The following is a 15,968-nucleotide window of genomic DNA, read 5'->3' as shown; positions in this document are numbered from 1 at the left end:
TTTACACTTTTCCTAGCCCCACATGTCATGGCAACCACTTCGCCTCTCCTTTGCCTTACAGCATACTAGACTTACTCGCCCATACAACTAAATATCACTCTATAAGAAGCAGGCTAGAAGTGGCTTATAGTGTATTAAGGGACTCCATATACACATTTTAAGTCCCATGTAGAAATGAAACCAGTTCTATCAAGCAAGCATTATTGTAAACACACTCTGAAGATGCTGCGAGCTGATGTAAGGGTGCTGTATGTTTCCAGGCACTCTCACAATCTGTTCCCAGATCAGGAATACTCCTATGTGTAAGACCCCGCTATACATGTAGCGCAGAACGAAAACCCCGCCTCGATTAGTTAATTGATTGGGAGATTATGATATATAGCCGGCTGAGACTCTCTGTGCACATGGTTCCCATCGATTTAAAAAAGCGCACGCAGACACGTTTAGTACGTAAATTAATACCCGGGCTCATTACATAGCCTTGCAAACATTATATGATTTCTTTAACTTTAATTATACGGGTTTATTTACATTTTCTTTTCGAACAAGTAAAATAAAATCAATACAGAATGGTGAGTAAAACAGTGTACCAGATGTCTACTTCCATCTCATTTCCAGGAGAAAACTGCTACATGCGCTGCGCGTGATAATACACTGGCGTGTGAATGAAAACAGCACGAGAGAGAAATAAATAAGTGAGACTGGCACCGAATACTCACAGTTACTTCAACAACGGCTGTTACAAATAAAGGCAATTTCTGTACAGATCAGCTGTTCTAATCCCTACGAAGCTTCAGATGGTTGCATAGCGTGCTGCTGTGATCGTTGGGTGTAGAGCTGCGATGAACTCTCTCCATTGTTTTTAGCTAAACACGGGAAACTTGAGCATCATATAATGTTCCTAACCTGAGGTTCCCTAGTTACTGCTTAAACAGAATCATAATATACAGAGGTATGGCTTGTAAACATTGTTTATTTCACAGAGCGAACTTAAATATACCAATTAACCACAGCAGGTTCTTTTGCCATTTCCCTTCAAGTATTAAACATTAGAAACCTCCAAACTAAGAGATCACATTTACACCTGACACCTGGTACATCTATTCGGAGACTGGATTAAGGATAACTACTGATGGATTTTTGCTGCGGCCTACAAAAGGGACAGCCATTTATTGGCCAAGTTCTGGACATCTAGTGTTTTGAGTTTGCAGAGGCTGCCGGTTGTCTAATCAGGCCTCGCCTCAGTCACATTGTACATACACTCTTTGCTTGGACTACACCTCTTCATCAAACTGTCTGCGTGGCCTTCCTTTGCACTTTTGCAGAGCATTGATTTGGAGTATCTGGGAGAAGAAAATATTTCCTCAATTATACTTAAAACATATGCATTTGGAATGCATATTAACTGCAGTCAGGCTTCATACCATGCTCCAATGTACAACATACATTAAAACCTTAATCTGTCACTCTTGTCAGGAAAGTACAAAAAACAAACCTGCACTGTATGGGTAATCATGGCTGAAAGGAAACTAATGGTAAAATGTAAAGTCATCAGCATTTCTGCTAGTTTGGGAACATACAACATATTCTGCCGAATTTCAGATGGAAGCATAACAATAGACATACAACAGAGGCTTTAGCTTCTGTGACATCACATCTGTTTTCCACCGCTGGTCAGCCCAAACCAGCAGCCATAAATACAAAGGCAAGCCACTGAAAGACCAAGAGGAGGGAGGTGGATTAGTTGTAGGCCTTTCCATGGCACATCTGTCACTCAATAACCTTACAGCACATTTCTCCTTTCAGTTTCTAGTGCAGGGACCACATACTGTTGTTAGGCCGAACAGGAGGCCAGGAGCTGGTGGGGGATAGAGGGTATAGATGTCCTGTGGGACACAGTGTGGCATGCCAACGATAGGTTGAGGAACCAGAAAGAGCCCCCATATTTTATTTTGTGGCTCATGGGACTGTGGGATGGTTTCTGCCAAACAGCATATCTGGAAGGAACTAAATAAAGGAAACAGGTCACACTGAAATAAAATATGAGAATGTTAAAGCTTCGGGATTATTTTAGAATTACTCTGGGGTCAACACCAAAACCTGAAAAGTTTTACCCTTTGAAACGCCCTATTTGACCTGCTCTAAGAAACGAACTGCGAGATACGCATGAAGTTAAGAAGACTTCCCCTACTGCTGCACTGACAAATTCACTCCTGCCAGCATGAGCGCTGGAGAGAGATATGCCCAGCTTTTGACTTGAATCTCTTTGTAGAGAATTATCCTGAGGGCAGTGGCACTATCTTCTCCTACTAATTAGTCTGAGGAGACTCAAAGTTCCATAAATAAAACCTACTTGCCGCCGTTGAACATTCCTCCTAAGGCCCGGGACTCTAAGAAGCCCCGTAGCAGAGGACATTATTACCTGTCAGGACGAAAACCAGTAGACGAGTTATAACTGGATCTTTCTTCTGTGGAACTTCCTTCCAAAGGCTGGATTACCAGGAACATCATTTGGGCAGGGGAAGATTTTGCCGTTACAAAGAATTCCAAAGTACCAGTTGATACTGGATTATTTGCTGTGAACCTGAGACAAGAAATGGTGGAAGGCTTCTGCAACTTGAAAACATGGACTAGAGTTTGAAGAACCACTTCTGCTGATCCAGAGGCTTTCTATGCTTGCCGCACAACAGATCTTTAAGCCCCACAAATCTTTTAAGTAGAAATGTAAACTTTTTGACTAACATGGACCAAGATAAACCTTCATCTTCTACCTGGACCTGGCCACTAACATCTTTGAGGCAAAGAATGGCTACTACCAAGTCCAGAAAGGGGGTTTTAAGTTCTGTTATAACTGCTGATTTCTATATTCACTTGTCTTTGGGTTTTTAGTATTTATTTGTTAAAATCCTCCCACCCCCCCCCCCCCGTGTGAACCCTTTGGGGTCTTCATTTCTTAATTCTTAATGTTTGATTTAGCTTCCTGTTGCATATACATCACATGCATCTTCCCAGATGAAACTAGTTAACCTCTGAGAGTCGAATGTGTTGGCCTTGTGTTCAATTCTGGCCTCTCTCTCCAATAGCTCAACAATACGATTCCCTACACCAACATTTTAAGTATTTCTTTATATTCCTATTTGTTTCTTTTATCATAGTACTCAATGTTTTCATATAAAAACTTTATGGGATTTTTAACCAAGGCCATCTTCGTCATAGCATTTACAGTTGAATTTGTCCACTTAAAATATTCCTGTAGGTTTGTGGATTACCTTTCCAGCAAACATCTTTTTGTTCGAACAAATGTTCTACTGAAACCTTGAAGTGGAAGGTTTCAAGTGGAACTATAGTTTAACATTAGGATACAGCCTCTACCCACCCACCTAAAATGTATATTATATTATATTATATTATCAAAGAGAATGTTCAACCAAGAATTGCCTATGAAAACGTTTTGGTATAGTTTATTTCACAATAGAAGAATAAATAATCACTTCAACCAATTAATTTGATGTAGACTTGCAAATAATGTTTGATTCTTCCTGGAAAAAAACACTGGCCTGAAAAAAACCAAAAAACACTGCATGAATTGTTCTGTGATGTGAGAAAATCTAGCAGTATTCCTCTGTTCTAGACAACACAGGCTGCCAGGGATTTCAAATCCCAAAGGATGTACCAAGACAGACATCCACAGAAAGTAATGACATTTCCTTGACAGAACTAGTGGAAAAAAGAATTGTGAATGAAAAGGCCACAATAACTTAGGGCATCCGCGAGGAGTGGTGCATAGCAAGCTATCAGTTCATCATTACATGACCTCATCTCAGGTGACCATTACAAACAGGGGCAGCTCCTCCATTAGGGTGGAGGAGCATCACCCCACTGCATTCTCGCAGTGTGAGAAGTAGAAACATAAAATGGTAAAACTACAATTTTATGTTTCTGCTTCTCGCACTGCAAGAAAGCAGAAGTGCTTGGCTGGGGGCGGACGGGTGGACGGCCCTGCTCGAGGGCAGGGGGAGTGGCTTGCCCACTGTTGTGGGCCCTGACTGTTTGGTCGGGCTTCTGGGGCCGACCAAAGCAGTCATGCACACTCTAACTTTTCTCCATGTAGCCCACCAATCACAACGCTGCCATTGCAGCATTGTGATTGGCTTAGGGAAGGGGAGGGAGTTTGCCTGCTTCCTGTTCCTGGTGGAGGCAGGAGAGCAGGAAAGCAGCAGGAAAACCCGGGAGCAGCGGGATCCGGCAAGGAGCTGAGGCAGCACGGGACCCGGTAAGGTGCGTTTTTATTTTTATCCCCCCCCCCGGCCCTCCAGCAAACCCCTGCGCGACCCCCCCCACCCGCGAGTCATGTCAGCCGTGACTGGCTCTTTCACTCACGCGGATGCCTGATAAAATTGATAGCATTGTTTAGGTATTGAGCTGGTTAAACTTTAGAGAGCGTTTTACATTGCGAAGCTTTAGCATGTTTGAATGTGGCACGTTCAAACAATGCATGATTTGGACGTGACTCAATAATTATAGTCACATTCTGGAATAGTTTGCGGATCCTTATGTTCTTTTGGAATGCCTGCTCGCTAACACACTGTGTGGTAGTGAATGAGTGTCGAAAAGCAGATGGAATTAATTTGTTTGAGCAACAGCACATATGGAATAAACACTCACCCAACCTGGGCATCCCCATACAGTATTTTTTTTAAAACATAATTTGTCATATGTGAAATGGGTGCACTTTTTAGTGCATGAGAACAGTTGTTTGATCACCGACAAATGGGATTCTTAAAGTTGTAGGAGCATTCAACCAATCATGATACCACATATGGCATATATATTCAGATCGGACTTACTCATTTTGCTCGCTCGTGGCACTTCAATCACCCCCCCAACATTTACGTCCCCCAACTTCAAAAGTCGCCAGCCGCCACTGATTACAAATGATGCCATTTCACTGTACTTTGATGCTGGACCAGTTTTCAGCAGACTTAAACAATCCATGGAAATGTGCTTCTCAATGGAAAAAGTAACCCATGTGCCAAAAAGAGGTTTACAATAATAATATATTCTTGTGAGGTATCAAACTACTGGAAAAGGCAACAGAAGTACAGATCTGTAATTAAGAAAATGGGTAAAATCGTTGAAGGTAATAGTTGTTTGAAAAGGGTGGGTTTTACACAAACAGAGAGATGGTGGAGAAAGCATAATTACAGTCCTTCCATTAACTCCAAAACATTCCCAGCTGTATGTTGAAATATTGTATGCATACAGTTGTAAATGATCTATAAAAAGCAGGCTAAAGACATCTGTATGTCGCGTAGACCCACATCCATTATATGATTTACTTGTTATGTATACTGTACAGCCATTATTAATATCAATGATCCATTTAGGAACATCACTATACATTTTGACAAATATTTTTAGTTTTTGTCTGCACTATTAGTAATGAAAGGCTGTGAGATGAAGCGTGCTCTAGTGTATTTGCAACAGCTAATAGACATTCCATTAACAACATAAAGGCACCATTTGTCATTCAGCTTATTGAATAATACTTCACTTAGTCTGGGATATTATGTACATTTGGGAATACAGACATCATTTGAATATAGGCGGCTGATTGCCTCTCAACTCTTCCGCTTATCCCTGAAAGTCAGACATCTGCTGTGTTTTGTAGGTCTCCTCCATCTTGCATACCATCTCCTTGACAACCCTGCGTAAGCTAAAGGTGCAGCATGACTATATGACCAGCTATGATTTTATGAATGACTTACCGGTGGTAAGCATGAGTTCCACGTGGTTGTGTCGTCACTGCTTGTGCTGATGTTCACATTGCAGTTATCAATTTGAGATGCACTCAGTCCATGGGAGGCCCCGTCGTCCTCCAGCTCCTCATTCTGCTGTCTCTTTAAGCTGGCCAGCATCTGAATTTCTGACGTGCTCAGGCGGCCAGGCTGGTAGTTCCTCCAGTCGTAGTCCTAAACACAACGGATTTAAAATGATTATCATTTTTACATACAGGGCTGCTGGGCTTAATTTAAATTATGGTTTCAACATAAACGGAGGCTGTCTTCATAATGCAGTTCTGATATTTTTACCATCTCAAACCGGCTCTGATGGCCAGAGACATTACCTCAGGTCTACAGCAGCTTACGCCATTCCCTCAAATCTTCAGGAGGTCAGAACTATTTGAATTTTCTTTCGGATCACCTTTCAACCAGGGCAGCAAGAAATTTCCACATTTAAAATACCTCTTACATGCATGAAAGCAAAGCAAACACTTCCTACAGAAGGGAGCAGGGAAACATCAGAAGAGAGAAGAAGCCAGCAGAGAAACAGGCCTCACTTCCACAGAAGCCTTCCATTCCAAGGTGGATGTAAAGTTACAGACCACACCATCTTTCCAAACTCTCCTCTGCCAGCTCTCCAGCCATGGAAAGGTTGCAGAGCTACTCCTGTCCTGTCATAGTAGGCGAAAATGTGTTTCTGGTGTGGGAATGGGAGGAAAACTTTAACAAAATTGGAAAAAGTGAAAGGAGGGGGGTTTCTCTCAAGAGAAAAATGTTTTCCCACTGGAGAAAGCAAGGAAAGACTTAGCCCGCGCATTTTCACATGAAGAATTAAAATGTGCATGTGGGAAATTGGGTTTTTAATTGACTGGGGTGTGAGCCCTGGTCAAGCATCAACCACAATCCGTTGTCAGAGTGAGGCAGAACCAAACCCCAAATTAAGCTGTGCTCAGCCCCCTGGTAGTTTAGCACAGAACAGTCAGGCTTACTTTAGAGGCAATGTCTAAAGTATTTGTGCAACACTTCAAACAGTAACACAGTGAAATCACAAAAGGAGGGTTGTATGACAAAGGCATGCATGGCTAACACGTGCCTCTACAACGTTGCCCGATCAACGAATGCATCTGAAAAACACATGCCTTTACCACTGAATGTGGTGGTAAAGGCATGACTGATAAAGGGATGTGTACTAAAGATCACACACCAGCCCCCCGTCTTGAGCCCTAAAAACTACCCTGACCCTACTGAGCCCTAAAAACTGCCCTGACCCTCCCCAAGACTTGAAAACTTCCGACCTCCCCAGAGCCCTAAAAACTAACCCAACCCCCTTCTGAGCCCTAAAAACTACCCTGCCGCGTGCCCTAAAAACAACCCCCCCCGAGCCATAAACACTACTCCCAACCCTTGGCCCGAAAAACTACCACAAACCCTTAAGCATTACCTCCATTCACACAAAACCCGGCCCCAGCCCCACTTACCAGACTGCATCCCCTACTGATCTTTCTTCTTCCTGTGCCCAACCACCCCAACATCTAGACCGCCCACTGCCTTAACCATGCAATGAGTGTTTAAGGAACATGCATGGTTAAGGCAAGTGTGGCTCTGCTTGCAGGGAAAAGGCATGCTTGACTCAGCCAGCGTTGTAAAGGCCGTTTCCCCAAAAGGGGCCCACAACTGTATTAGGAAAGTGGAGTGCTTTTTTATAAATAAAACAAGACAAAAATTTAAAAAATCCATTGAGTAGAACCAGAGATATAGAATTTTAAAGTTAAACTGTGGATATCTGGTGGTGCTGGACCAGGACAACGTCATATGTTTAGGCTGACCACAAAGGAGTGCAGGCTGAAATGCTGAACAGGGCACCTTAAATCCTGGTTGGGGTGCTTTGCATGGATCCGCGTTGAAGATATGATGTGGAGCCGAAGCGATGCATCAGTTCCGAGATGTGGCGAGGCTGCTGTGCGAGGTCCTTTTGTATCAATACCAGGGATCCTGTCGACGAGAGCATGTGATGCAAAGTCCAGAGTAGGGAATGCTCCATGCAGTCGGGGTGATGCACCAGTTCTGAGGCGCTGTGAGGCTGCGATGCGGAGTTCGTCATCGAGGCTGCTGTCGACGAGAGATGTGAGGGCCTGAGTAGAGGATGCATCAAGCAGCGGCAGTTCAGAAGGCGATGCAGGCTGCTGTGGCGGTGGTGCAAGTCTTTGCAACAGTTTCAATCCATGCAGCAGTACAAATGTGTCCATCTGCTCTGGGTTGCGCCGCTCACCAGAGGAGATGCATCACTTCCGCAGGACCCACAGAGGCTGGCAAAGCACCACTTCCAAGGTCCAGGACTGGGGTGGCACCCCTTGGCATGGTAGACTCCCAGATAGCAAAGTTCATCTGCAGATGTAAGATTGTTGGAAGCCTTTTGTGTTCCTGTGGCTTCAGACCGGGAGGCCAGCCAACCAGCTCTGAGTTCAAAAGATGCAGGTCCACTTCTCACCCAGGCAATAGGGCAGTAGGCAGCAGGTCAGCATCGCAAAGTTGGAGTCCAGCAGAGTGGTGGTTCTTCAGCAGGACAGCAGTCCTTTTTCCTGGTAGAGTATCCACAGGTCCAGAAGTATACTGAAGAATTGGTGTCTGACATCCAGTTTTTATACCCGGTTGAGCTATTGTAGTGGGAGAGAAGCTTCTAGAGGGTTCCATTTGAAGTCCACAGGCATCCTGCCTTCCCTAATGTGGCTCCAGCCCCTTGTGTGGAGGCAGGATACAGGTTAGTTAGGTGTAAGTGGGGCTGTTCCAAGCTCCTCCCTCCCATCCTGCCAGTGATGGCCCAGCCAGGCACACCTAAGCTCCCCATTCTGTGTGGCTATCTGGAAGGAATAAAAAAAGCTCAACTGTCAGCTATAGCCAGTCATGTGACCAGAGATGGGTCACTTGTACTAAATGGCTAAGGCAAGATAATGCCAACTTTTTTAAAGTGGCATTTTCAGAATTGCAATTTTAAATCTGACTTGACTATGTTAGGATTTTAAATTGTGATTCCAGAGAAAACAAACATGAGCTGTTTATACCTTCCCATTTGTAAATTACACATAAAATGTAATAAGGCAACTCCAATGTTATGCTACAGGAGCTATAGGCCTTGTAGTAGTGAAAACGAATGTAGGAGTTGTTTACTACCAGGACATGTACGACTTGAAAGTACATGTCCTACTTTTTAAATACATCGCACCTTTCCATCTGGGCTGTAGGGCCTACCCTAGGGGTGGCTTATATGTGTTAAAAAGGAAGGTTTAGGTCTGGCAAAAAGTGTATTTTGCCAGGTCGACACAGCAGTTTACAAGTGCACACACAGGCTCTGCAATGGCAGGACAGAGACATGTTTAAAGGCTACTTATGTGGGTGGCTCAATCAGTGCTGCAGGCCCACTAGTAGCATTTAATTTTCGGGCCCTGGGTACATGTAGTACCACTTTATTAGGGACTTTATTAAAATGCCAATTGGGGATAAGCCAATATTACCATGTTTAGAGGAGTGAGCACATGTACTTTAACACTGGTTAGCAAAGTCCAAATGGCAGCAAAAATTAGATAAAATAATGGAGGAGGAAGACCACTCTAAGGCTGACAGGTCTAACATGTGTCCCCCCAGCTGAAAGTGAGGAGAACTACCCAACCCCTTGGGAGTTCTCATTACTAAGGCAGAAAAATCTGGATAGACAGACAGCATTGGCGTGGTCTGACCAGGATGGTGATCCTCCATAAAGTCCATTCCCTATAGGGAGATGGACCACCTTAACAGTTTCGGATTTTTAGCCCTCATCTGCATGAGTCATCTGAGGGACCTGTGGTTTGTCTGACCCCGGAAGTGAGTCGCAAACAGGTATGGTCTTAACTTCTTCAGTGCCCAGACCACAGCAAAGTCCTCCCTTTTATTCGCACTCCAGCACTGTTCCTGTGGAAGTAACCTCCCTCTAACGAAGGCTACCGGTTGGTCTAGGCCCTTCTCATTTCAACTGTGCTAAGACTGCCCCTATGCTATGCTCTCAAGCATCTGTCTGCACTATGAAATCTTTGGAGAAGTCAAGAGCTTTGAGTATGGGTGCTGTACACATGGCCTCCTTGAGGGTATCAAAGGCTTTATGGCTGTCCTGTGTCCCTTGCGGGCTCTGTGCGTGGGCCGAAACATGTTGGCATAAAAAGTGGGTACATTTGAAACAAGAATTTCAAAACAACCCCATCACAGCATACGCTTTTTATTTGGTACCCCAGGTACCCCAAGAATAAAGCTTCGAAACAGGGGTATACCTGGAGGTATTTTTAGAATCTACCACTGAACTGGTTCCCTGCATAACCAGAGAAAATTTATATAAGAACTCCCATCACATCTTTTGGTTGAGTCCGCCCAGGTAGTACCATCTTACCTGGGTGTGGAAAGACGCCAATGATGAAGCATGTCACTATTAGTGAGTGAGGCGTCTTCTCCAATATCTGTGGATACCCCAACACTTTCTATGGTTATCTCCAAAGATAACATCTGTTACATAGGACGATTAGGATCAATATATTGTTTCTACAATTGACTCCAAATTCCTATTGAACCAAAATCGGGGATATAGTTACCAGCAGTTGCTTCTGTGATATTATGTCCTGTGTCCAGATCACCTGCCTGGGCTGTTTCTTTGAAGTCGGGTCTGTTAATTGGGGCAACAATGCAGCCATATCCCTTAACAAACCTCCATTAATATCCTGTGAGGCCCAGGAAGACCCTCACCTCTGTCTGTGTTTTAGGGGATTTCCAAGCCAGGACAGTCTCATTATTGGCCTGGAGTGGCTGCGCGTTGCCCCGGCCCTCCATGTGGCCCAGATAAACTACGAAACCCTGCCATATTTGTCACTTATTAGCCTTGATAGTCAGACCCACCTGCTGCAAGGCCTGAGGCACCTCCTGGTGGTGGTACAGTTGTTCCTCCTAGCTGGAGCTGTAGACAGCTATGTTGTCCAGGTAGGCAGCACCGAGTGCCTCCTTTCCAGCCAGGACCCTGTTTACCAACCTCTGAAAGTCGCAGGAGAATTCTTCAAACCAAAGGGCATCACTCTCAACTGGAAGTGGCCCTCTGGGGTTGAGAATGAAGACCACTTTTATGCCCCCTCAGTCTGAGTGATCTCCCTATACCCTGATGTTAGAATCAGAAGTATTGAGGAACTTGGCAGTGCCCAGCCTGTCTATGAGCTCATCAGCTTGGGAGATATGGTGCACACTAGTCTTTGTGACGGAATTGAGACCCCGGTAGTCCACACAAAACCTAAGTTCTGGAGTAGTGCCCAGTGGGGCAGCCTTTGGTACCAGCACCACAGGGCTAGACCAGGGACTGTTGGAGGGCTCGATCAACCCTAACACCAGCATCTTGGAGGCCTCCTCCTTGATACTGGCCCTCACCTCATCTGACAACTTGTAAATCTTATTTGTGATAGGTGGACTGTCTCTAGTGTCTATGTCATATACACACACTCTCCAAAGTGTAATTTAATTTCAAACCGTTTCTCAGCGTAGTCCCATTGCTTATGTTTATTTCTTATATATTATGTGGTGCATTTACATATCCCCAAATTAACTCATCTATACCAGTGTGTCTATGATGATAAACGTTATGTACCTCCCATTGTCTCTGTTTACTTTTTGGACCATATATTGTCACAATTCCATGGTTTTTGTATATACTCTACACAATGAGAGTGGATGTTATAGTATACGTTGTGTATCTTATACCATCTCATCCAATATCTATACCAGTGAGTCTTTGATGATTTATAATGTTTATAGCTATGTAATCTTGAGTCCTTTTCTGTAGGCCTATGCAGATATTGGTGTGTGAGTCCAGGGAGGAGGGAGAATAGAGAGGCAACCTACCCCAGTAACTGGTGGCAGTCCCTCTGCTGTTCTGGGGCCAGAGTAGGGAAGAGGTTGACACCCTCCACTCACCCATAGTGTTCCTGAGTAGACAGGAGATCAAGAGGCCTACTCTCCTCTTCTACTCCCTCATCTGTCACCAGCAGCATGTTTATTTCGACCTCTCAAAGTGTGGCTTGGAAAGGTTCACGTGGAGCACCCCTAAGACCTAGGGGTCTTGAGATCCACCAAGGAGTGGACTGTCCCTTCAGCTTATACACCTCAAATGGGCCAGGCCGGCAATCCTTAAGCACTCTGGGCTCTACAGGCTCTATAACCAACACCTCCTGGTCAGGTTGAAACTCTACCAGAGTTGCCTTTTGGTCTTAACAGAGCTTCACAACCTCCTGACTGGCATCAAGATTACTTTTTGACTTTTTCCAGACAAAATGCATCTGGTTGTGGAGGGCCAGAATGTAGCTGACAACATACTGAGGAGCTTTCTAGGGAGCTTTCTCATACTCCTCTCTTACAAGGCTACCTTTCTATAGGCAAAAAGAAGGCATGGAAAGAGGACATCCCACTGATGCCTCATGGGATCAGGCAGGCCCATTACCATGTCCCTAAAGGTCTTGCTGAATCTCTCCAGAAGCTCATTGGTTTGGGGGTGATAGGGTGTGAAGAACTTATAAGTTACTCCACACTCATCCCACATGGACTTCATGTATGCTGACATGACGTTAGTGCCTGTCAAATGCTACCTCTTCAGGGAACCCCACACCGGTACAAATCCCAATTAGGGCGCTGGCCACTTCGGGTGCAGTCACCGACATCAGAGGGATGAACTCTGGGTAGCGAATGGTGTGGTCTACCAACATGAGGATGAACCTGTTGCCTAGAGCTGTCTTGGGGTCTGAGGGTCTAACAATGTTGACAGGTCATGGGTTCAGGAGAGCCTTGAGCTTTTCCCCTGACTTCCCACTGGTCTGGCATGTGGTACAGGATCTACAGAATGCATCTGAGATGGTCTTCATCCGGGGCCAATAGTAGTGGGCAACATGCTTGGCAAAGGTCTTCTCTTGCCCCAGATGTCCTGTCAGGAGTATGAATGTGCAAAACCCATTAGAAAGTAGGACACTTGCTGAAGACCCTGAAGATTTTTGTAACATTCTTAAAAAATGCTGTTCTACGAACCATAAGAGGAAAGCAGAGCCAATGTCTGCCTAGGCCTACAGAGAAGGACTCAAGATGACATAGCTATAAACATTATAAATCATCAAAGACTCACTGGTATAGATATTGGATGAGATGGTATAAGATAACATCCACTCTCATTGTGTAGAAAACCATGGAATTGTGACAATATATGGTCCAAAAAGTAAACAGAGACAATGGGAGGTACATAACGTTTATCATCATAGACACACTGGTATAGATGAGTTAATTTGGGGATATGTAAATGCACCACATAATATATAAGAAATAAACATAAGCAATGGGACTATGCTGAGAAACAGTTTGAAATTAAATTACACTTTGGAGAGTTAGAACCATAAAGCAAGAACCGGTCACAATATGGTGTCCAACAAAAATATACACACAGAATGGAACATATATAATTGATATATCCTCATTCATCGGAACCATCGATATCATGCTAGCGGATTTCCCTTTTCTATAATGAGGAAAATGCACACAAAATTGAGAACAGGCATTTTTGCCTGACTTGCGCGTAATACGTGACATATGCGTCTCACACACGTCACACGTTTTTTGAAAAAATCACCAAACACAACGTACAACATGGCGCGCAAACATGTAACGATCCAAGAAATAAGTGGAGCCTGGCTGTATTTATACCAGCTTCTGCAACACACAATCAGGATGCGGGATGACTGAGGACGTTTAGGTTCCTGAGGGTGAGATACCTTGATGAAGTAAGTGGCACTCAAAGGGGGACAGACTGTATTTTAACATTGACCGTGTAATTTTCAGACCAGTTTTTTCCGCTAAGATTTTAAGGAGACATCTTCTCTTACAGAGTGTGACTACAGGGTCTACCCCCTTGGCCGATCTCAGGTGGCAAGTAGCTACCGCCGATAAAGTCGGTACTCGTATTTTACCACTGTTTCCTATTTTGCATGTCTCGTGGCACATTAGGGACCTTAGTAATTTAGCGCATGTTTTTCTTGCAACTAATATACGTACCAATGCAAATACGGTGCATAAGCGCAGTGGGCCTTATCTCTAAAAAACAAAAGGGTACCTACGATGAACATTATATCTGAATATATTGAGGGCACATATGCATGGCAACACGAAGAAATCATGGAACAGATACACAAAGGGAGATCTCTGTAATACAAATTGAATACGATTAGTGTTTTTATGTTACATGTGGGTATGTCGTGTATGTCTCTTGCATGTTGGGAATATATGACACGGCTATAATATAAGTAAATTCACTGTGCGGAATAGTTCTGGGCATAGATCCGACTGTCTGCAGTAATTGGGAATATCACAAATGACACTTAGCCAAGCAGGACTCCCCACTTGCATCTAGCATTTAGCTAGAGACATGGTTAAAGGGCTACTTAAGTTGATGGCACAATCAGTGCTGCAGCCCCACTAGTACCATTTAATTTACAGACCCTGGGTACATGTAGTACCACTTTACTAGGGACGTATAAGTAAGTGAAATATGGCAATTGGGGATAAGTCAATATTACCATGTTTAGAGGAGTGAGCACATCCACTGTCCCACTGGTAAAGTGCGCAAATTTCTAATGCCAGAAAGAACAAGATCAGAAAAGAAATGGAGGAGGAAGGCAAAAAGTTGGGGGGGAAGATCACCCTAAGGCCGACAGCTCTAACAGTGCATATCTGTGCATGCGAAAATGGAATTGACAAAAGGATTCCAATAGCACTTGTAGAAATATTCACATTTTGCTCCTTAGTAAAAGCACTTTTGGGATCCTTTTTTAATGCTAGAAATTTGCAAACTTAGATTTGTTAATTTCTTTGTAAATTGGGCATTTCTGTACATGACAGCATGAATATAATATTTTTATGCTAACTTTTAATATAATGAATAATTTTGTGCCACTGTGTACACAGGTGAAGAATAACACTTGCCAGGTTCATGTGTTATAGCTGTGGGTACAGATAGCCGTAATGTAAAAACGTCCTTTTAGTACAGGTCAGCCAAATCCATCAGCCAAAGGGAACCTAGCATGAAATTGCTTGACATGCGGAAAGGATGGCTTTTACTGTATGCCTTGGTTATTACTGTGCGCACATATTAGGTGGCTGTGCGTTTCCCTTTGAAGGTTCATTTTGGTGGCTGCATACAGATGGCATAGTCACAAATCACAAAACAAATCAAATCAGCTAGGCCGGCATTCATTTCAAACACAGAAGCAGATCTACACATACAAATGGAACAGTGCTACTGGCACAGCGCTCATGAAATTCTGCGAACCATTTCCTATTTCTGCAGCCCTGAATGAGCAAATAGACCTTGGCTCTGCTGTAGCGTCTTTAATGGACAACTTAAACAAACCAATAGTGAGAACTACATTATTTCATGACTACATTAGGTTGGTTTCTCCCAGCTTTACCCACAAAAAAAACAACATTGGTGTGACGGTATAGATGTAAAGGCTGGAACTCTTCATTTTACTTTAAAGGGACTGCAGCACATTTGAATATAAAACCTTTGTAACTAGTAAAGACAGTGGCATGGTTGGGCCATAGGACCTCTTTTGGTCACATATGGTACTGTACCCTAGAACACGGCTAGGTAAAGAAGCATTTGCAATGCAATATGTCTCTCTTTTGTTAAAGTTAGAGCTGTTGGCGATAAAAATGATCATATGTTTTACTTTTGCTTTTTAATACTAATGACAATAGCGCTATGCAAATATAATTACTCAACAGCAAATAAACAGACAAAAGTAAAAAAACATTGTGAATTTCAACGCAAACAGCTCTACCTTTAACAACTGCTTGGTATAGGTATTATGTGGCCTTTGTTAGTGGATGCTTTGTTGATCAAGCACATTACTTTGAATTTGAATGGAATTTTTGAGCAATAGTGAGCTGTGGACTTACTTTATAAGCTGTACAATAGCCTTGCTGTCTGATTCTAGGTCCTCTTGAGTTTCTGGATGTATGTCCTTGCATTGACTGTACTGCAGTACTCTGGTAGGATTCATGCAGTTGTGGTTTTAATGTTGTGTTCTGATTACAGTGGCAAAAAGACCTCCCCAAGCTTCATAATCACGAAGTGCTCTTATCTGCTGCTGC

At 43.6% G+C, this 15,968-nt stretch overlaps 1 protein-coding gene across 5 annotated transcripts in view; it reads right to left on the bottom strand.

Moving 5' to 3' along the window:
- Positions 1 to 15,968, bottom strand: part of CFAP20DC (CFAP20 domain containing) — a 1,691,586-nt gene that overhangs the window by 509,370 nt on the left and 1,166,248 nt on the right. For all 5 annotated transcript variants that reach the window (XM_085624732.1, XM_085624734.1, XM_085624733.1 and 2 more), the window contains one exon: positions 5,769 to 5,972. In XM_085624732.1, coding sequence (XP_085480858.1) covers positions 5,769 to 5,972 — 204 coding nt within the window. The remainder of the gene's footprint in view (positions 1 to 5,768; positions 5,973 to 15,968) is intronic.

This window comes from Triturus cristatus, chromosome 9, assembly GCF_964204655.1.
Source record: "Triturus cristatus chromosome 9, aTriCri1.1, whole genome shotgun sequence".
Classification (NCBI taxonomy): domain Eukaryota; kingdom Metazoa; phylum Chordata; class Amphibia; order Caudata; family Salamandridae; genus Triturus; species Triturus cristatus.
This window is presented reverse-complemented; position numbering and strand designations above follow the sequence as displayed.